General features: G+C 51.2%; 1 protein-coding gene across 1 annotated transcript; it reads right to left on the minus strand.

Annotated features, from left to right (window-relative positions):
- Positions 1-16,097: 16,097 nt before the first annotated feature.
- Positions 16,098-20,831, minus strand: Trim47 (tripartite motif containing 47). The gene is made up of 6 exons (XM_057773270.1): positions 20,040-20,831; positions 18,809-18,904; positions 18,331-18,561; positions 17,967-18,165; positions 17,484-17,555; positions 16,098-17,255 (listed from the first exon to the last, which is right to left on the minus strand). Exons 1-6 carry the CDS (start codon positions 20,721-20,723, stop codon positions 16,615-16,617), a joined length of 1,923 nt encoding a protein of 640 aa, XP_057629253.1. The 5' UTR covers positions 20,724-20,831; the 3' UTR covers positions 16,098-16,614.
- Between the last annotated feature and the right edge of the window lie 1,777 nt (positions 20,832-22,608).

The following is a 22,608-nucleotide window of genomic DNA, read 5'->3' on the forward strand; positions in this document are numbered from 1 at the left end:
ATCACGTATGTGTCTGATATTCATGGAGGCCAGAAGAGGGCATCAGATTCTGAAACTAGAGTTATAGACAGTGAACCACCGTGTAGGTGCTGGAATCAAACCTGGGTCCTCTGGAGGAACAGCCAGTGCTCTTAACCACTGAGCCAATTTTTTGGGTCATCTGGAAAAGCAGTATGTGCTCATAACCACATGGCCATCTCTCCAACCTTGCTTAGAATTTCTTGCTTTACTTTTTTTTTTAAAAAAAATATTTATTATGTATACAGTGTTCTGTCTGCATATGTACCTGCATCCCAGAAGACGGCACTAGATCTTATTACAGATGGTTGTGAGCCACCATGAGGTTGCTGGGAATTGAACTGAGGACCTCTGGAAGAGCAGCCAGTGCTCTTAACCTCTGAGCCATCTCTCCAGCCCTACATTTTTATTTTTGATTTTTCGAGACAGGGTTTCTCTGTAGCTTTGGAGCTTGTCCTGGAACTTGCTGTGTAGACCAGGCTGGCCTCGAACTCACAGAGATCTGCCTGCCCCTGCCTCTCGAGTGCTGGAATTAAAGGCATGTGCATTTTTAAATATTAACCAGGTGTGTTACTGGAATCCTAGCATTCAGGAGGCTGAGGTAGGGAATCATGAATTTCAAGCAGTCTGAATAACATAGTACACATCCATTTTCTTTGTTTTAGAGACAGGGTTTGTAGTGATATTTTTCGTATATTTATTTTAATAAATAAAGCTTGCCTGAAGATCAGAGTGCAGAGCCAAGCTACTAGAGGTCAGGCAATGGTGGCATACACCTTTAATTCCAGGATTTGGGAGACAGAGGCAGAGGGAACTCTGTTAGTTCAAGGCCACGCTGGCCTATACAAAATTGATCCAGTCTAAAGAAGAAACAGCTCACACAAAGGTGATCCCAGCACTTGGGGTCACATGACTTTAGTCCCAGCGCTAGGGAGGTGGAGATAGGAGTGCTGTGGCTGGGTGGAGAGAGGAATATGAGGCCAGAGGAGACAGGAGCTCAGCATAGTCTAGGCAGTCAGTCTGAGCAGTCTGCAGTCTTCATAGAGATGGCTGCAGTCTGAGGTTTTGTAGAGAGAGCATTCAGTCTGAGGATTAGTAGAGACAGGATCTTTGGTCTGAGCATTGGGAGAGGTAAGAGCTCTCTAGTGGTTGACTGCTCTGCTTCTCTGATTTTTCAGCATTAAATCCTATATCTGACTTTGGGTTTTTATTATTAAGACCAATTAGAAGTCATGCTACAAGGGTTTTTCTGTTCAACAACCCTGACTGTCTGGAACTTGCTCTGCAGCCCAGGCTGGCCCAAACTCACAGAGATCCACCTGCCTCTGCCTCCAGAGTGCTAAGATTAAAGGTGTGTGCCACCACAGCCTGGAGAGCATCCATCTTTAAATATTAGTAATAAACTTTAAAAAAAAAGAGGAAAATCCATGCATTTGTTCCAGCATGACTATAAAAGGGAACCCGTGTCCAGTTCCTTCCCATCCCCAGCTCCACTCTTTGCCAAACATGGAGTCAGAGGCAGAGCCTGGCTTGTAGGCCTCAAGCTCACACAGTTTTGGAGGCACTATTTGAGAAACACAATACACTGCTCAGAACAGAGACATTCACAAAGCTGCGCTGGGGCCTCCTGACAGGAAACGCTGTGGAGAGGAAGTCATGGCCTTAGAGATAGCAGGCTTAATCAACTAAGACGTCCAGCTTTGAGAGTTTTAGAAAAACAGGTGACCATGTGACACATTAAACAAAACCAAACAAACTGGAGAGGGGTTAGGGGGAAACGGTGTAGTGACATTTGGTTTGTGTTTAAACAAACAAAGCTTGCCTGAAGATCAGACAAGCTAAAAGGCCAGCCATTAGAGTTCTATTGCCTCTACCAATGCTGAGACTGGAGGGGAAATCCTGTCCTCAGACTGCATCTCCTGACTGCATCTGTCTTCAACAAACCTCAGACTGCAATGAACCTTTGCCCCCTCCGCCATTTATTCCTCTCTCCACCCAGCCATACCGCTCCTGAACCCACCCCCCTAATGCTGGAATTACAGTCATGTGATACCAAGTGCTGGGATCACCTTTGTGTGAGTTCTGTTTCTCTTTCCGACAGATCAGTCAGTCCTGTGTAGCCCAAGGTGGCCTTGAACTAACAGAGATTCCTCTGCTCTTTCCAGTCCAAGTCTGGGATTAAAGGTGTGTGCCACCATTCCTTAGCCTCTGCTGGCTTAACTCTGCACTCTGATTTTCAGGCAAGCTTTATTTGCTAAAACATAAACTATCACTACAGAAAGGAGGGAGGGTGACAGAGAGGGAGGAGGGGGCAAGGTCTTGCAAACTGAGCTTTTCAGGCCATCACTGTAATCTGAGCATCTGATAGGGCAGTCGGGGGAAGCAGGGATTCTAGGGCATCTTCAGCAGTGTGAGGCCTTGTCTCCCCAAACAAACAACTACCCAAAGATTGTGGCCTGCTGTGTTGCCAAGGCTTGCTTCAAATTCCGGGATTTAAACGGTCCTCTTACCTTGTGGAGTAGCTGAGTGCAGGTATGGGCCACTGTGCTCAATCTCACACTAAACAGGGAACCAGACAGGACCCCAGGAGTAACAACTGATCAGCCTGATACAGGTGAGAGATGCCAGACTCACAGAGCATGCTAAAAGAACCTATCCACTACACCGACTCTTTGACTTTTATTACTTTACTAGTGTGTGTGTGTGTGTACCATATTGAATCAGTAGAGGGCAGAGGACAAATTCTGAGAACCAGTTTTCTCCTTCCCTGTAGGTCCCAGGTTTGGTGACAAGAGCTTTTACCACTGACCTACCTGGCCATCACACTGTTCCTTTTGTGTGTATGTGCTTGGACTTTTGTTCTTTTGAGACAGCCTCTCTCTCTCTCTCTCTCTCTCTCTCTCTCTCTCTCTCTCTCTCTCTCTCTCTCTCTGTAATCTTGGCTGTTCTGGAACTCTCTATGTAGACCAGACTGGCCTTGCTTTTCCCCCCCTTCTTTTGTTGTCTTTCTTCTTCTTTTTTTTAAACACAAGGTTTCTCTGTGTAATCCTGGCTATCCTGGAACTCACTCTGTAGACCAGGCTGGCCTCGAACTCTGAGATCCACTTGTCTCTGCCTCCGGAGTGCTGGGATTAAAGGCGTGTGCCACCACCACCCGATTGCCTCTTCCCTTTTTAAACAGATTGTCTCTGTAGCCCAGACTAGCCTGGTCCTTCGTATTTAGCCTATCCTAGCCTTGAACTCAAAGCAGTCCTCCTGCCTCAGCCTCCTGATTGCTGAGAGGACAGGGAGACAGCCTAGGAACACTCCCGTTCAGAAGTCTGATGTCTTTCCTGTTTGTCTTGCAGTAAAGATGTATTGTTTTTGTGTGTACGTGTGTGAGCCTCTATGAATTTAGGTGCAGAAGCCCACAGAGGCCAGAAGAGGGCGCTGGAGCACCGGGAACTGCAGTTACAGGCAAGGTTGTGAACTGGTGGGTGCGGGTGTTCCAGGCCCCCTACAAGAGCCATCTCTCAGGCTCCTGGGAAAGATACTTTATAGGAACTGAGAATTGTCAGAGAGCCACAGTTAGGCTAGAGGTCGCTGGGCTTCCAACCAAATGACAGCTGGTAGGTGGGTAGAAAACTGATTTCCTAGAACAATTGTAATCCGCTCCAGTTCATCCAAAATTATTTCAACATTTTATCATGAATATTATTTTTTCCCAGAAGAAGACCATGAATTGCAACAGCTAAAAAACAAAACAATAAAAGCATCGCCCTAAGCCAAGTTTGGGAATTTATTTTGTCTATTCTCCCCACCCCTTTTTGTCACTGTTCCTTTTGGAATAAACTAAAGAAGAAAGGGATGGCTGCAGGGTAAAGTATGTGCTCGAGGCACTGGGATCTTCGTCCATTTGACTCTGGATGTTTAGGGTCCCAGAGTAAGCATCCTGGATAGGGGAGACAGCATGGCTCAGCTCATCCTCAACTCCCTGGTGGCAGGATTAGCTTTAGCTATTAGCATTTACTTCACTCTGCAGGTCTGCAGTTTCAGCATTGGGAAGCTGAGGCAGGAGGACCAAGAAGTACAGGCCAGTTTGGGCTACAGAGTATAGGGGGGAAATCACAGCTTTTCTTTTTCTTTCTAAGAACATAGATGATGGGGCTGGACAGACAGTCTGGTGGTTAAAAGCACTCACTGCCTGCTCAATCTATCAGCTTTGAGTTGGGTTCCCAGCACTCAGGACCTTTTACAACTGCAGTTCCAGAGATCTGGTGCCCTCTTTTGGCTGCCATGGGTACTGCACACATGTGGTGACCAGACAGATGTGCAGACAAACACTCATACACATAAAATAAAACGGAAGAGAAGACAGTGAGAAGCTTGGGAGGCAGGGGGATGGTAAGTTAAGGGAAACAAGCCTGGGCAACTTAGCGAGACCCTGCCTTAAAAGAAAAAATTATAAAATGGGATTATATTATAGCTTAGTGTTAAGATTGCTTGTCTACCATATATGAGGCCCTGAGTTCAAATCTCTAATCCCACCAAAGAAAATAATAAAAAAATTAAGTCTTTTCTTAGTCCAAGTTGGCCTAGAACTCCCTTTGTACCCAAAACCAACTTTACACTTGGGATTCTCCAGGTTCCACTTCCTAAGTGCTAAGGTTACAGGCATGTGTCACCATACCCAATACCCAGTTTTGATTTTCTTTTTTCCGAGACAGGGTTTCTCTGTGTAGCCCTAGCTGTCCTGGAACTAGCTCTGTAGACCAGGCTGGCCTTGAATTTATCCACCTGCCTGTGCCTCCCGAGTGCTGGGATTAAAGGCATGTGCCACCTCCACCCGGTGATTTGTTTTTGTTTTTGATGCAGGTTCTCGAAATGTATCTTAGGGTGACCTCAGACTCACACCCTCCTCTGTCTTCTCACAGCTGAAATACAGGCACGCCACCTTCAGCCTGGGGCTTTTCTAACAGTCTGTTTTAAGAGCTGGTTATTGCAGGTTACCATATAGTCAGCAGGCATAAGGTCCCAGGCTATGGCTGGGGAGCCAAGGTCTCTTGGTTGTACATAGCTTGGACTGAAGAGGGGACATGGCTAGACTCAATGGGGGGGGGGGAGAAAAACCTTATAAAGCTTCAGGACTAGCAGAGTTTGTGGGATTCAGTTGGGGTTCAGGCCTCTGTCTTGCTCTCACACTAGCTATCTGAGCAGGGAGCATTTGTGTAAAGAATTAACTAGGAGACGGATGTGGTGACGCACGCATCTAATCCCAGGATTTAAGAGGGAGAGGCGGGGGAGGGGGGGATTTGGAGACTGAAGCCAGCAGGAGGTTACTTAGCTAACTGAAACAGAAAAAGAAATAACCAGAAAGGAGTCTAGGGGTTATAAGGCTAGCAGGCACCATCTTCAAGCCTAGAAGACCAAAGGGAGTTGTTGGAACCCCAGGTCTTTTCAGCACCCCCTTTTAGCAGGGTGTGACTTGTAGCCACGGGCAATGGAGACATGGGACTGTAGTGGGGTTCACAGAGGGTCAACCCCAGCTTCAGGGAGCAGTTTAGTGGGTGGTATTATGGACCGAATTGTGTACATCACACACAATATCCCCACTGTCCCCCATCCCTGCCGCCCAAATTCATGCTGAGTCTTAACCCTTCATCTTCGACTTTATTTGGAAATAGATTTTTTTTTTGATTTATTTATTTATTATGTATATAACATTCCTTCCATGTATGCCTGCAGGCCAGAAGAGGGCACCAGACCTCATTACAGATGGTTGTGAGCCACCATGTGGTTGCTGGGAATTGAACTCAGGACCTTTGGAAGAGCAGGCAGTGCTCTTAACCGCTGAGCCATCTCTCCAGCCCCCTGGAAATAGAATTGTGAAAGACATTATGAGATGAGACCATTAAGTCGCCCTAACTTATGCCATTATTTGATGAGAGCGAGAATCACCTGAGGGGCCGCAGAGTCGGCTCAGCAGCTAAGAACAGTGACTTTTTTTTTCCCAGAGGACCCGAGTTCATTTTCAACACCTGGTGCACACGGTGGCGTCCAACTCTCAATCAAGCTCCAGGTTATCTGCCGCCCTCTTCTGGCCTTTCCAGGTACTGCATACCTGAAAAGCTAGTGCGCGAACACGCATACAAACAAAAATACCCATGCATATACATCAAAATAAATGTATAAAATTAGAATTACCTGGGAGATGAACCTCTATGCATGACTTTCAGGGATTATATTAATTGGCTTAATGAAGTGGGAGGCTCCATCCATTGAGGGCAGCATCATTCCTTGGCCTGGGATCCTGGACTGCGTAGGAGAAAGGAAGCCGAGGACAAGCATCCATCACTCGCTGCCTCCTTAAAGTTTTGTTTTGTCGTTGGTTTTTTTTTTTTCCCTTTGGAAATTTTAAAAACTATGTTTATTAAGCGTGTGCACCCGTACATGTATGGAAGTCAGAGGACAGCTTTTCAGAATCGGGGTCCTCCCTCCAAAGTGAGTCTTGGCGATAAAGTTGGGGCGTCAGGCTTGGAGACAAGTGCCTTCATATGCTGGGTGATTTTATCAGTCTTATTTAAAAATTGTATTTAGATGTGTTTATGTTACAGATATGACTGTTTTGCTTGCGTGAATGCATATATGTGCACCGCATGCCTGCTCGGTGCCCTCTGAGGTCAGAAGAGGGCATCAGGTCCCTCAGAACTGGAGTTATGGATGGCCATGAGCCACCACGTGGGTGCTGGGGAAGAACAAGTGTTCTAAGCTGCTGAGCCAGCTCTCCAGCCCCCAGCTTGCTTCGTGTTTGTGGATGCGGTGGGCCGTTGCCTCCTGAAGTTCCTGCTGCTGTATCCGTGCCACCATGATAATTGTCAGCCAAAAACAAACGATAACCCTTCCTCCCTTAAGATGCTCTTGTCACGGGGGCTGGAGAGATGGCTCAGTGGTTAAGAGCACTGACTGCTCTTCCAGAGGACCCAGGTTCAATTCCCAGCACCCACATGGCAGCTCACAGCTGTCTGAAGATCCAGTTGCAAGGGATCTGAAACCTTCACACCAATGCACATAAAAATAAAAGTTAAATAAAAGATACTCTTGTCACAGCAACAGGAAATCTGAGACACTTTCCAAGAAGGGAAACTTAAACACAGTTCCTCGCGTGAGAGTACCAGGCTAAGATCAAGGCGGATGCTTACACGCCAAGGACTGTGGATTGCCAAACCGGGTCAGCAATCTACCCACCAGAGAAAGACATGGTCAGATTCCCTGCTGCACCCTCCAGAGGGAAGCAAAGCTGAACAGCCTCCCCTCCTGTGAGGATACATTAAAGTCACTTGGCTTGGCTTGGGCACTTTGTAAACATTGCAGATAGGATGGAAAGCGATTCTGGCAGTTGGGAGCAGAGGAGGATCACAGAGTCACCACAAGCCTAGCAGTTTACAGCCCTGCTCCTGGGAGAGGTTTCCCCAATGTAACAGCTCAGCGAAGAATCAGAAGGGCCAGAAGGGCCAGAAAGGCCGCTGCCTCTGCTGCCTGCTGCCCCGGTGAAGACGGCAGAAGCAAACTGAACAGTCCCAGGGTTTATATAGGGCTTCTTAGGGACAGTGTTGTCCCAGGGTGAAGAATTTCAGGGTTGGAATTGGTCCGATTTCAATCCTTACCTTAGACAAGCTCAGAGATTGGTTGGTTTTCCTGCTCAGGGATTGGTTGGTTTTGTGCTCAGGGATTGGTTGGTTTTCCTGCTCAGGGACTGGTTGTTTTTTTTAAACTGCGTTGGGCAGGGGCAGAGTGTGTTTCTTTGACTCTAGTTTTAGGGCCAGAGTGTTTCTTTCACTGGCCCTTTTTAACCTTTTGGCTCTGGTTTCAGGGCCAGGGTGTGTTTCTTTGGCTGGCCCTTTTACCCTGCACACTTTGCGACAGTGGCCCTCCTGTAACGCTGTGGGTTTGGGAGCTGAGAGACCGCGATCTGGTATCATTCTGAACCCTTGCTTTGTCCGGGGTGTAGCTGGAGTCCTCTTTGGGCCGCCGGCTCACAGATAATGACACGGAGACTTATTATTAATTATGAAAGCTCGGCCTTGGGGGCTGGAGAGATGGCTCAGTGGCTAAGAGCACTGACTGCTCTTTCAGAGGACCCGGATTCAATTCCCGGCACCCACATGGCAGCTCAAAACTGTCTGAAGATCCAGTTGCAGGGTATCTAACACCTTCATACCAATGCACATAAAATAAAGTTAAATAGATCATAAAAATATTTAAAAAAAAAAAAAAGAAAGAAAGCAAGCAAGCAAGCAAGCTTGGCCTTAGCTTAGGCTTGTCCCACCAGCTCTCCTACCTTAACCTGCTTCTATTAATTTACATTTTATCATGTGGCTTTTTATCTTTCTGTATGTATGACACCCTCTGAGTCTTGGCATCTCTCTGGCATAATCCTCTCTCTCACCGGAAACCCCCCTTCCTCCCTGCCTTGCAATTGGTCAGTCAGCTCTTTATTACACCAATCACAGCAGTGCATCTTCACACAGTGCACAGATACCCGCAACACAGGGAGTGTGGGAGTGGCCACAGTGCAGAGCACTTGGCCTCCCGCACAGGGTGCCCTAGAAACCATCTGGGTGGACAGATTATCAGAAGGGCTGCCAGTTCCCAGGTGCCCTGTAAACCCCAGATTATTCCATGGAGGGAGAAGACACGGCCTCCAAAAGAACATGACTGAGGTTAAAAGTCTTCCCTTTTTGACAAAAGGTGACTTCTCCATTTCTTCTCCTGTTGCTAAGCAATTTAAATGAGAAAGGGTTTGTTCTGGTCAAGGGCTGGAGAGGTGTCTCAGTGGTTAAGAGCATCTATTGCTCTTGCAGTGGACCTGAGTTCAATTCCCAGCGTCCCATCAGGCAGTTCACAACTGTCTGTAACTCCAGCCCACTCTGTGCTCCTTCTACACACACACACACACAAGCACAGAGTGCTGGGATTAAAGGCTTGCACCACCACCGCCCGGCTTGTCAATTATCTTTCAAATAAACTAACGAAAGGAACACAGTTCTTGGTAAAGCCTCCACCTTCTGCCCTGTGCTGTTGGCTGAGCTGAGGTGGAGAGGCAGTTGCCATGTGAGATGCCAATGGGGACCTGAGCTATTTCAGGGTGAGGCCTTTTTTGGCCACATGCATTTGAGGAACAACAGGTCCCTGCTTTTTCGTCAGAAGGCAGGGCTGGCCCATGTTGCAGGCTCTTTCTGGTTGCTATGGAGAGGAGCCCCACCCTTGGGCTCCCAGCCTGGACCTCCCCAGACAGTTTCAGGGTTTGTTCTGAGCGATTCCTGATGGAGCAGTGTTTATGCAAACTTCTGCTGTCCGTAACCCAGAGAGGCGAGTTACCACTAAAGATGGCTCCAAACCAATACTGAAGAGTCAGAGCAAAGGGGGAGATTGCCACAAATTCAAGGGTAGCCTGGGCTACATAGTGAAATAGTGAGATCCTCTGTGTGTGTGTGTGTGTGTGAGAGAGAGAGAGAGAGAGAGAGAGAGGAAATGAATGAAGTAGAACCTTTTGAAATGTATTTCTATCTATTTATTTGTGTGAATATACTAGGTATGCATTCCTGTGTGTGTGTGTGCACAGGAGTGTGTGCTGGTATACACGCGTGTTAGTGTGTCAAGGCCAGAGGCTGATAACAGTTATTTTCTGAGACAGGGTCTCTCCCTGAGCCCAGAGCTCACTGATTTAGCTAGACAGATTGTTAACCACAAGCCCCAGCCGTGGGAGTCCAGGCACTCCCCAGCGCTGGCTTTTCACGTGGTTGCTAGGATCCAGGCTCAGATTCTAAAGTTAGCATGGCAAATCCTTCTCTCTCCAGCCTCGAACTGAGATGTTTTAGTTCCACAGCTTTTGATATTGAGGTCAGCATCGTGTCCCGCGCCAAGCATACGCTTTGTCACTGAGCTATGTCCCTAGTTCTGCTTTCTGATTCCAGAACTCAGGGTGTTCTTCAGTACTGGGGGGAAGGGAAGGAAGTCAAGACATGAGGAAGGAAGGAAGGAAGGAAGGAAGGAAGGAAGGAAGGAAGGAAGGAAGGAAGGAAAGAAAAGAAAGAGCTGTGGGTGTAGCCCACTTTGTGTGGCATTTTGGATGAGATGTCGCCCGTGTGGGTCGCTGATAAAGTCCTGAGCCATTGTGTGCTGTCGACACGGGCTCTGCCGTGTCAAGGACCCTGATGCCTCGGATCCGTGGAGACTGGGTATGCTCATGGAATAGGCAGAGCCTTCCTCTCATTGGTGTGTGCTGTCATCCACAGCTTCCTCTCGGGGTGACCCCAGCCCGAGACCACACACCTAGGGAAACCTCCTCCGGTGAACAGCTAGGCCTGCCTGCTTGTTCAGCTGAATGTCATAGACCGCTGCCTCTATTCAGATGTATAAAATAAACACTTGGAGTTTTTCGTATGCTATTTTTGATAGTATATCTCCATTAGCGCTCACAGTCCACCTGGCCTCAGCTCTCCCGTGGGTGAGTTTGTCTGTTCTTTCTTCATTTTCTTATTGCCCCAGAACCAAGGCACAAAGGACTCTGTGTCCTAGAGTATTCACACGCTTGGTGGTGCCGTTTGGGCAGTTAGGAGGTGTGGCCTCGCTGGAAATATGTGACTAAAGGTGGCATTTGAGCACTCAAAGGCTCAGACTCTTCCCGGTTTGCTCTCTGCTCGGTGCTTGCCGTCAGTTCAGGATGTGAGCTCTCAGCCGTCCCTGCCGCCAAGCCGGCTTGCTGTCATGCTTCCCACAGCGATGGCAATGGGCCCATCCCACTGGAACTTCCTAATAAAGCTCCCTTAGTCAAGTTGTTTGATCGCGGCAATAGAAAACTAAGACACAGCTGGGTGGTGGTGGTGCATGACTTTAATCCCAGCACTCGGGAGGCAGAGACAGGTACATCGGTGGATCTCTGTGAGTTCAAGGCCAGCCTGGTCTGCAGAGAGAGTTCCAGGACAGGACAGGCTCCAGAGAGAGAAACGCTGTCTCAAAAAAAAAAAAAAAAAAAAAGAAAGAAAGAAAGAGAAAAAGAAAAAAGAAAAGAAAACTAAGTCACTTGATAGGAGTTTGTCGAGCATGCATGAGACCCCTGATGAAGGGGCACCAGCCCACTTGAGCATGTGGTTCTAGCGGGCCTTGCCCTTTTCCCCAATTCCCGCTGCCTTGCTACAAAACGGGTTACATTTCTAAAGCTAGCCCCAATGTCTCTTCCCTTTATTGGAACACTTCTTCCTCTTGAGGCTGACCACCAAGGTTCAGCCACCAAAGAACTGAAGTCCAGCAATCAAAAGCCCCCTTTGGCTCCCCTAATTACCAAGCCCAATCAAGATATACCTCCCCATCCTAGCCCATTCTAACTCAGACCTCCCCTTTCCCTCTCCTTACAAATTATAGCTGCAGCCGGGCGGTGGGGGCACACTCCTTTAATCCCAGCACTGGGGAGGCAGAGGCAGGGGGATCTCTGAATTTGAGGTCAGCCTGGTCTAGAGAGTGAGTTCCAGAGAAACCCTGTCTAGAAAAACCACAAAGTGAGTTCGAGACCAGCCTGGTCTACAAGAGCTAGTTCCAGGACAGGCTCCAAAACCACAGAGAAACCCTGTCTCGAAAAACCAAAAAAAAGAAAAAAAAAGAAAAACTACAAAGCGGAAGGGTGGTGGGTGGAGGAAAGGGATGGGGGGGGGTTTAAGGAAAATACGTAAACTACCAAAGACTGTTTCCTGCCCATCTCAATACAGGTGATGCTGAGTCTGTGATGTCATGGGCTCTGCCTAGCTGTTTCTAAGCGTGCTAGGGAAGGACGATGAGGTTTAGCATTCTAAGTCTACAGTCTCTCTCTCTCTCTGTCTCTTTCTTCTCTCTCCTCTCTCTCTCTCTCTCTCTCTCTCTCTCTCTCTCTCTCTCTCTCTCTCTCTCTCTCTCCTCTCCCCCCTCTCTCTCTCTCCTCTCTCTCTTCTCTCTCTCTCTTTTTCTTTCTTCTCTCTCCCCTCTCTCTCTCTTTTATTTATTTTCATTTATGTGTATGCATGTAGGTCTGTGTATCACATGTGCCCAGTGCCTGAGGAGGCCAGAAGGGGCGTCAGATCCCTAGCACTGGAGTTGCTTATGGCTGTGAGCCACAGTGTAGGTCCTGGGAACTGAACAGGTGTCCTCTGGAAAAACAGCAAGTGCTCTTAATTGCAGAGCCATCTCTCCAGTCTTCTTTTTGGGTTTGTTTGTTTGTTAGTGCCAGGGATGCAATCTCTGACTTCCTGCACGCTAAGTAAACATTCTGTCTCTGAGCCACTTCCTGGGCTCTGTCCGCGGGTCTCAGGCATCCACCAAAAGATGGGATTGTTCAAAAAGGCAATGGCCTTAGCTTCCAGATTCTTCTTATTGTCGCTACTGAATGGAAAAATGTGGGCTGCCTGGAGGGCTGGACGGGACAGTGACTGGTAAGAGTTATTTTCCTTCCTGGGCCCCCAATGCAAACCTCAGCCGCACCCAGCTCAGCCCAGCTTCCCGCCAGGCCCTACAGCTTAGCCACAGGCTCTGCGCAGACTCCCAGGCTCCCTCTGGGAGGAGGGGCAACGAGCTGCGCTGGAAAAGGGCAGGAGGAGGGCGATTGGCCTCTTCCCTCCTGGAGCGCCAGAACCTGGCCGTGCGCGGCTGCCAAGAGCAAGGGAGGCACAAGCCCATTCTCGGCCGCTTGTTTGCGCTCTGGAACTCATTTTCCCACAGAAACAAAGCTCCAGCGGAGGTTGGCTTCTTGCCTGGCTCCGGGGAACTGTATTGAGTTCACAGCTACAGCCTCAAACCTTCACCCCTCCACATTGTCTGCGACTAGCTGGGGCTCTAATGGGAGCCTCTGAGACCACAGACCCACCAGCACCTCTGCTGAGGCCCTGGGGCTGTGGGAACTGGAGCCCACAGAGACCGTATTTTGTTTAAACTTTTTTTTTTCTCTTACCCTTTTGGGGGGGTGCTAGGGATCTACCCAGGGCTTCTTGTTGCTAAGGCATGTGAGGGTCATCCCCAGCGCTCTCCGCCTAAGCCATGGGGTGGAGAGAGTGTCCTGAGTAAGGCTTTTTCCTTCATAAAAGGTGATGGGCCAGATCCATACACCTAGTTTCTTTCTCTTTGTAACGGTGGTATATGCCTACAGTCCCAGAACTTAGGAGTCAGAGGCAGGAGGACTTCCAGGACTGGAGGCCAGCTGGGTCTACATAGCTCATTTCAAAGATCATGTGGGCTGCAGAATGAGACCTTGTCATTAAAAAATAAAAAGTTTTTAAAGAACCTTTTGCTTTTGTTTAAGACAAAGTCTCATGCCGGGTGTTGGTGGTGCACACCTTTAATCCCAGCACTCGGGAGGCAGAGGCAGGCAGATGGATCCCTGTGAGTTCGAGGCCAGCCTGGTCTGCAGAGTGAGTTCCAGGACAGCAAGGACTAAACAGAGAAACCTTGTCTTGAAAAACCAAAAAGAAGAAGAAGAAGAAGAAGAAGAGGAAGAGGAAGAGGAAGAGGAAGAGGAAGAAGAAGAAGAAGAAGAAGAAGAAGAAGAAGAAGAAGAAGAAGAAGAAGAAGAAGAAGAAGAAGAAGAAGAAGAAGAAAAAGAGGTCTTTCTCTATAGCCCAGGTTGGCATAGGCATCTGAATATCCAGCATCTCAAGTGTTGGAGTCCAGGTGTGAGCTACTACTCTGGGCTTCAAGCAGTTTTGACTATAACAGATTAAAGCATTGGCAAGACTGGCAAAAGGACAGACCCCCTCGCACTGCCCGTGTGGCAGTGGTGGCCATATCGTGTCACTGTATTTCTTCCTACTTGTTCCTGGAGGGACGCCGGAAACACACACACACACACAGGGCTAGATACATCTAGATATACCCACCCCTACACAAGTATTCAACCAGGCAGACATAAACACACCCAGATACACACAACATACATGCATGCGTGCATACACACATGCAGACTCTAACTCACCCTAGCATTCACTTAAGGTCTCGGAGGAAGTGCAGAGCTGTGTGCGACATTCCAGACTGGATGGGGAGGAGTGTGTGGTCTGAACCCTGGGCCTTCTCAGCAGCCCATGCAGCCTTGGGCAAGCCAGCACCCCTCTCTCCTCCATTTTGAGCTATAAAAGCTGTATCATGGGGACTTGGGATGATGAAACTTCTTTCTTTTTTTTTTCCCTTTTTTATACTTATTTATCATGTGTACACATGGGCATGGATGCACACATGCCACCCACAGCCCAGGTGTGGGAATCAGAGAGAGCAGCTTGCAGGAGCTGATCCCTCTTCTACCATGCGGGTTCTGGAAATCAAACTCAGGTCATCGGGTTTGACAGCATTTACCAACTGAGCTATTCCATCACTTAAGGTTCCGTGACAGTCTCTGGAAACTGAAAGTCATTCTACAAGCAATGGCTGAAACCACAGCCATGATGGTGGAGCCGGATCCCAGCAGGGAAGTTTCAGCCTATGAGGCCCTTGCCTGCCATACTTACATTCCGGGCACGCCAGGGCTTTCTGCGCTCGCTCAGGCGAGCAGAGGGCTGCCGCAGCAGGAATATGTGGGGTGGAACATGCCCCGCTGCGGGAGGAGAGAAGACAGCGCAGGTGCCCTGCGATGCCAGGGCTCTGAGGAAGATGGAGGCTGTTTGCAGGTGAAAAGAGACGACTCTCCTGACAGCCCCCGCAGTTAGATGTACTGGGATCTGTGGGACCTGTGGTTGCCATGGGAACAGGCCTAGGAACACAAAGCAGCAGGAGCAGGGAGGCCCCACCCGGAAAAAAAACATCCTGGTTGCTGGGGCCAGGCAGCCTCTGTGGGAGGGGCTATTTTTAGCAGTTTAGGCGGCTGGGGCTGGACTTGTATGGCCTTGCTGTCTGGCTGCACAACGCATCCATTGTCCTGTCTGACCTTGTATAGCTGCTGGGAGGCCTTTCTGTCTGCCCCTTGGCCTCTGGGGTGCACGGGGGTTACAAAGAACCTGGAGAGGGAGCTGGCCTGGAAACACAGATGCTCTCTATAGCCCCAGGTTATCCAACACAGGGCAGAGAGTTTCTGGGCTGGTGGAGGGCGTTGGGCCTCCCTGGGCACCAGCCAGAGGCTCTCCTGAGACACAAGGGCCGGTGGATGTCCCCAGAGGACTGGAGCAGGGCTATAGCAGGGCTATAATGGTGCGGAGATGCAGTGCTCCAGAGGACATAGACTGCCTTATTGTAGATGTCCCCCCATTCCAGTTATACCCTGGGTGGTCTCAGACAAGTCCCTGCAGGGGCCGAGGCGCGCGCGCGCGTGTGTGGTGTGTGTGTGTGTGTGTGTGTGTGCGCACACATGCCTGTGTATGAGAATGAAGATCCTTCCAGGTGTGTTTGTGTGTGTGTCTGTATATATAAGTGTGTGTATGTATGTGTATATGGGGTGTATGTGTGTGTATGTGGTGTTTGTGCGCGCGTGCGTGCATGCGTGCGTGCGTAAAAAGCCCAGGTAGTCCGTCTTTCCATTTTTCTTGCCCACACCCAGGCATCCGGCTCAGCTCTTGGCTTTGGGCGTGTGACCTCTGCGTTTAATTCTGGATACAACACACACAAAGTAGGCCCGGAGTTGGCTAGTGGCATCAGGGATAAAAATACTGCAGAGGGTACCCTCCCCCCATCCAAAGCTGATGTGAGCAACAGGGATGACTGTGGAGCTGGACTCTGGGAAAAGCCACCTCTGACTGTCCCTGCCTAGAGCCAGGGTGCAGCTGAAGCACAGCCTGTACCAGCCCCCTCCTCCGGGGCCAAGGGGAGTCCCCCCCCTCACCTGCTCATTCTGTTTGTTTGGTTGTTGCATTGGTGTGTGTGCCTGTATGCACGGAAGGTTCCAGATGTCGTGTCTCTGCTGATGTCCTCCTTACTTTCTGAGATAAGCTTTCTGATCTGAAGCTCACCTATTAGGCTAGGCTAGCGGCCAGCAAAGCGCCAGGAACCTACCCGTCTCGACCTCTCCGGTGTGGCCATTACAAGTGTGATTCATTTCTGGGGCTCGAACTCAGGACCCCTCGACGCTTATGTACTGAGCACGTCACCTGCTGTTTCGGCTTACACATTTGTTTTTATTTATTTACTGTGCATGCATGTGCTTCTGCCTGTGTTTGTGCTCCATGCACCGGGACACGCAGTGAGAGGTCAGGGGACAATTCGTACGTGTCAGTTTTGTCTTCTACCATGTGTGTTCCAGAATTCAGGTCAGAAGGCTTGGTGGTAAGCACCTTACAGGCAGAGCCACCTTGCTTGCTCCTAGTCCCAGATCTTGAAGGCTGAGAAGTCAGTCATAAGAACCTCTGGTGGCTGAGGCATGAAAAAGGGAGTCGTGCATGCCACAAACATTTATTGAGCACCTACTGTGTGCCAGGTAGTTCTCGAGACCTGGAAAAGAAGGGCTGGGGCAGTCTGGAGTTGTCGCAGCTGAAGTTCTCCTCCCAAAACAAGTCCTGCAAAGGGCCGGGGACCCCTGCCTTGAAAAGTGGAAGGTCTAGTTATACAAGGCAGAGACCTCTGGAAGTGGGGGTCTCTGAGGCTGGTGCCTTCTTCTCCACTGCAGGATGAGACAGGCCCGTCTCACCTCCTCTTCAGTACGGATATGCATGATTTCTTGAGGGGCCCAATCTGCAGGTGGGCGTCCACACTCTCCAGGAAGAAGGCAGGCTTGAGCCTGTGGTTGAAGAGCCCTGAAAAGTGGCTGTCCAGGCGACTCTGGAAAGGGTCAGTGGGGGAGGCTAGGGCACCACTGCGGCGTGGCCTAGAGGCTTTAAGCCTCCGAAGAAGGCTCAGTTTTCCGTCCCGAACAGCGTAGAAGGCCAGGGCGTGGTCCGCATACTCCAGGCAGACCCCAACCGTAGGTGAAAAAGCGTGAGGTAGTGGGGCCTCCAGCCCGCAGAACCAGACTGAGAAGACACGCCCATTCCACTGCAGACAGCACGAAAGTGCGTTTCGGCCCAGGCGGCCCCGGTCATAGGGCTCTTGCGGAGAGAAACCCTCAGCCATGACGCCCACACTGACCCATCCTTCGATGATCTCTACCTCCCAGTAGTAGGTGCCCCGGTCCAGGGCCCCCTCTCCTAGCACCTGCTCACAGTGTGTGAAGCGGGTGGGTGACTCCGGGTAGTTGATGGGACATAATACCCTCTTGACACCTTTGGTTCCGAACAGCTGCAGGAACTTGTCTGCCGTGTCGCTGTCCAGGTCCACGATGTAGGCGACTGGACCCCACGAATGGGAGAGAGACACAGGTCACAGCCAGGCTCCGATGGGACAGTCCCCCGCAGGGACCCACCTCCCCCAAACACAGCCTGTCCAGCACCAATGGGGACCACCCGCGGAGATGACCTTGCTCACCCCAGAGATTAAGGAGGGGCTTCCGGAGCTCTGTGTTCCCGAAGCCGAGCAGCTAACAGAGGCGCTTTGGTAGCGGCGAGCCAGTTACTTACACTTGAGGAAATAGTCCCTGGGAGCCTCACTCTCCACCAGGCTGGTGCTGTCAGGGTCCTGGGATTCCACATCTGCTGGACAGAAAGGAGCGGCGTGGAAGCCATCTCTCTTGATACCGGTGACTGGCTGCGCGGCTACCCTCGTAGTGCCCCCACCCCACCCGTGGCTGTAATTCCCTCCACCCTGCCACCCAAAGCCCCCTGCTACGTGGTGACAGACACACCCATATGGGACCGTGTTCTCACGCACGTGTGTTGCTTGGTCCCCCCACACACACCTTGCCTCCTTGCATGCAAGGCCTCTCCGAAGTTAGTGGGAAGCTACAAGAATCCCTTCCGCCCCTGTGTGCGTGGGGGGTGTCTTCAGTTCCTGGCAGGGTTATGGCCCCCTCCCCCAGGCTAGACACCGGATGGACACCAGATCTGGGAGCCCACATAGTATATCTGGGGGAGGGGTGTGGGTCATCTCGGAGGGGCACCCACCTTCTGAGCCATGTTTCTGCAGCTCCTCCTCATCACTGCCCAGCCCCCGCAGCTGCTCCCACTGGCTGGCACAGGCTGAGACCAGGATGTCTCTCAATGTTCTGACCACTTGGGACGACTTGGTGAAGTTGAGTTCCCTGGGGGGCCCAGGGCCAGGGCCGCACCCCTCCTCCAGTGCCAGCCGTAGCGCCAGGAGTTCCTGTATCAGACAAACGCCCATTAAGGCTCTGTCGGCCATAGCTTCTCCCAGCTGGGGAAGGTAGCAACTGTCCTGGAAGGCCAGGCACCCATCACCTCTGCCATCATTTCTCAACCCCCACCCCCATCACCTGGATTCCCCCTGTGGCTCAGGAGCTGCCCTCACCTGAAGAAAGCTGACTGAGTCAGCTTCTGGAACCTGACTGAGGTTGTGACGAGCCCGGCTCAGGCGGCTGCGCTGTTCCTCCTGTCTACGCAGGTCACCCTGGGAGCGGCCCAACATCGTGGCCTCTCCCTCCTCGATGAACCCCAGCACCTCGGTCTGGAAACTCTGTAGGGTGGCTGTGGCCTCGGCAAACATCTGGCTCACCCTCTCCCGCTCTGCCAAGGCCGCACTCTGCAGGATTGGAGAGTGGAGGCAAAGACCCAACCTGACTTCAGATTCCTTCCCTGACTGTGTGCCCACTGAGTGCTACTGAGAGGGCCAATCCAAGCTCTGGATTTGAGCCATGTCTCAGGAAACGAGGTGTCCCTGCTTAGCAGGGATGAACAGTTCCTAATCAGGGTGCTACATGCTAAAAGTTTATGTACAATTTCAGAGGCCTGCTTCAGGGGTGCCCAGGAGGATTAGTGTGGGGTCTGACCTTGATGAGGGCCACGGTTCGGCGGGTCTGAGCAATGCTGGCGCCCAGTTCATCCATGCGGTCGTCCACAGCACTCAGGACTTTGGACTGCTCAGCCTGTGGATGGGGCTTTGTGAGCCTGGTGTCTAATGACAAAATATGCCCAGTTCACCCCTGGTTCAGGTTGGTGCCATTCCCAAATGCCTGGCAAGGAAGCAGGCTGTGTGCCTCTGACTACCTGTTGATCAGAGAAGCCAGTATAGGGCTATCTAAGGTTCTCTATTTATTTGGAATTTTTCCCCCCGGTGGGGTAGAGGCAAAGACTGAGAGAGTAGGTTTGGGGTGTGACTGAACTAAAGGGGAGCACTGGGGATTAGTTTCAAGGGAGCCTGCACCCCCGATCCAGCTCTGAAAAATGGGGATTCCGGGCAAATCCCTTGGGTCTTATGAGTCACAGATCCAGGCCGGAGAGACGGAAAATCCCAGAGCTAGAGGCGCCAAGACCGGGATGGAGGCCAAAGGAAACTGGGGGTGGGAGGTGGTGGGACACTGGGCACATGCTCCCAACGGCCCCAGAACACTCGGACAGAGAAGTTCTGTGTGACCAGCCCAACCTCCATCATGCTCCTGGCGCCTGCCACACCCATCCACAGTGGCTGACTCAGTCCAGGACAAATCTGAATTGGGACCAGCAAGAAGAGCTCCATCAGCCATGGGGCCACACCCGCAGGCAGCCGTTCCTGGTCCCCACCGGCTCCAAGCGCCTAACCCAGATACCTCTGGCTTTACACCCACACTGACCCAGCTTCTCTCTGTGTCTCTGTCTCTCTCACACACACACCCTCCGTTTCAGCTCTTTGCCACTCCTTCATCTACTCAGCGGTCCCTTCTGACTCCCCTTCCCTCCACACCAGCCCCAGAGAAAGACACTGTAGACCGGAAGGGGTTGCAAAGATCCTCAAGTTAGAGGAGGAAACTAACTCAACAGCGCCTGTTGAGTCAGAGATGAAACCCACGTAAAGGTGGGAACCAAGGAGAAACTAAGGCAGCGCCTGTTGAGTCAGAGAGATGAAACCCACGTAAAGGTGGGAACCAACTCCGCAAAGATGTTTTCTTAATCTCCACGTACACATCCACAAAAATAATAAAACGAACAAAAGACACAGCCCGCGGAGAACGGGGGGACTAAATGTCTCTCCTGCCCCGCCTGTCACCCATCTCCACGTGCCCGTTCAAGGCGCCCACGCCCCACCTCCTGAAGCGCGCGCTCCTGCTCCAGCGGCACCAGCTCGTGGCCGCGATGCTCCTGAGCGGCACAGGCCTCGCACAGGCACACTCTCTCCACGCGGCAGTAGTGCTCCAGCGGGCGCAGGTGGCGAGGGCACAGGCTCTCCTCCAGCCGGCGCAGCGGCGGCACCAGGCGGTGGCCGCGCAGCGCGGGGCTGCGTTCGTGCGGGGCCAGATGCGCAGAGCAAAAGGAGGCGAGGCAGGAGAGGCAGGAGAACTCGGCGGGCAGGGCAGCGCCCTCGGGGCACGCGTCGCAGCGCACCGGCTCTTCGGCCGGCCAGGGCTCGGGCGCACAGGGAGCAGATGGCTCCGGAGCTGTAGGGGGTGCGCTGGGCGCAGAGGGCTCGGGCGTCGCGCCCCGGGCGGGGCCTGAAGCCGGGGTGGACATGGGTCCTGGGCCCGAGCCCTGGCGGAGCTGCAGCAGCTCAGACAACGTGTGGTTCTTGCGGAGCTGCAGGCCGTCGGGGAAAGGCTCCTGGCACAGTGGGCAGCGGGCCGGACCTCCAGAACCACCAGTGCTGCCCGCACTCCGGTGCGGCCAGAGCGCAACCAGGCAGGCGAGGCAGAAGTTGTGGCCGCAGGGGAGTGTCACCGGCTCCCGGAGCGATTCCAGGCAGATGGGGCAGCTGAAAGGCCCGCTGCCGTCCATGGCTCCGCAGCTGCCCGGGCACCGCCTGTGCTGTTCCCGCCTGGGAGGGACCTGGGACGGTTCGCGCCCGGCACCGCCCCCTAGGACCAAGGCCAAAGGTCCAACCCCTTCCAACGCCTCCGCAGTTCTGCCCGCCCCCACGGGGCAGCGGATGCAGGGCCAGCCAGCCTTCCAGGGGCACACGACCCCCTTGAGCCCTCCACTCCGCGTGGGCGGAGCGTGAAAAGGAGAGGACGAGGACGGAGGATGTGAGCGGATGCATGGGGAAGAGGCTGGGAGAGAATCTCATCCTCCGTCCTCCACCTTGGTGAGCCCGGTGCCTCGGGAGAGGTGGGCAGGCACAGCCGTGTCGCCAGTACTTTTGCCCTCTACACCCCTCCCGGGTGCAGTTAGCAAAGTTCCAGAGCTGCTGACATATAGAGAAAATCACTGCTGGTGTGTGTGTGTTTGCCCCCTTAGCGACTCTATTTACCCCCGCTAGGGAACTTGGTCTTGTCTAGAGTAGCTGAAATGGGAAGCTGACATCACGGGACAAATCCCTTGTCTGAGGAATTTACTTCCGTTCATGCACACTCGCGGGTGCCTGTAGTTCCTAAAAGGAGGCACTGGTTAAGACTTGCCCAACTATGCATTTAGAATGGTGCCTCTAATTGTAAGGATTTGTGTTTGTTTTGAGACTTAGTCTCTATATGTAGCCCATGTTGGCCTAGAACTCTTCATCCTCCTGCCGCAGCCTTCTGAGCGCTGGGATCACAGGCTTATGCCATACATTTGACTTCTTATGTGTTTTTTTTTTTTTTTTTTTTTTTTGAGACAGGGTCTTTTTTTTTTTTTTTTTTTTTTTTTTTTTTTGCAGGGGGAGCTTGTTTTTTCTAGATACAGTTTCTTATCCTTAGCTGTCCTGGAACTAGCTCTGTAGACCAATCTGACATTGAACTCACAGAGATCCACCTGCCTCTGCCTCCCGAGTGCTGGGATTAAAGCCATGTGCCACCACCACCTGGGTGACAGGGTCTTTCTTTTTGTTTGTTTATTTTTCTAGACAGGGCTTCTCTGTAGCTTTGGAGCCTATCCTGGAACTAGCTCTTGTAGACGAGGCTGGTCTCGAACTCACAGATCTGCCCGACTCTGCCTCTTGTGTGTCACCACTGCCCGCCAGCAGGGTCTTTCTTACATAGCCTTGATCAGCCTAGAATTTTTTTTTTTTTTTTTTTGGTTTTTCGAGACAGGGTTTCTCTGTGGCTTTGGAGCCTGTCCTGGAACTAGCTCTGTAGACCAGGCTGGTCTCGAACTGACAGAGATCCGCCTGCCTCTGCCTCCCAAGTGCTGGGAATAAAGGCATGTGCCAACACCTCCTGGTTTAGCCTAGAATTTTTTTTATGTTGGCCCTGACCTTCTGATCCTCATGCCTCCACTTCTCCAGACTGCAGGTGTATGCCTACATGCCTGGGTAAACTGACACTGTAAATGATACTTCAATAGGCCGGGCGGTGGTGGCGCACGCCTTTAATCCCAGCACTCGGGAGGCAGAGGCAGGTGGATCTCTGTGAGTTCGAGACCAGCCTGGTCTACAAGAGCTAGTTCCAGGACAGGCTCCAAAGCCACAGAGAAACCCTGTCTCGAAAAACCAAAAAAAAAAAAAAAAAAAAAAAGATACTTCAATAATGTTAAGTTTTATAATACGTAGAATTCAAGTTGTCAAAATAATAATGATAATAAAGTTATATATTTTATTTTATTTACATATTATATATAATTTTTATTATCATCATTATTCTTAAAAAGAGTGGAGCCTAGTGCTGGTGAGACAGCTGCTCAGTTGGTAAAATGCTGAGCAAGTGTGAGGACCCGAGTTAGAATCCAGGGCCCATATTAAAGGAAAAAA

This window comes from Chionomys nivalis, chromosome 7 (assembly GCF_950005125.1).
Source record: "Chionomys nivalis chromosome 7, mChiNiv1.1, whole genome shotgun sequence".
NCBI classification, from domain to species: domain Eukaryota; kingdom Metazoa; phylum Chordata; class Mammalia; order Rodentia; family Cricetidae; genus Chionomys; species Chionomys nivalis.

Bases quoted from the DNA above. Each gene is read 5' to 3' on its own strand.
- Trim47 (XM_057773270.1), bottom strand. From the start codon at position 20,723: ATGGACGGCAGCGGGCCTTTCAGCTGCCCCATCTGCCTGGAATCGCTC. The intron at 18,905-20,039 runs GTGGGGCGTGGG...CCCCATCCACAG, and splicing joins AGGAGCGCGCGCTTCAGGAG to GCTGAGCAGTCCAAAGTCCT. The intron at 17,556-17,966 runs GTGGGTGCCCCT...TCTGTCCAGCAG, and splicing joins GCAGAAACATGGCTCAGAAG to ATGTGGAATCCCAGGACCCT.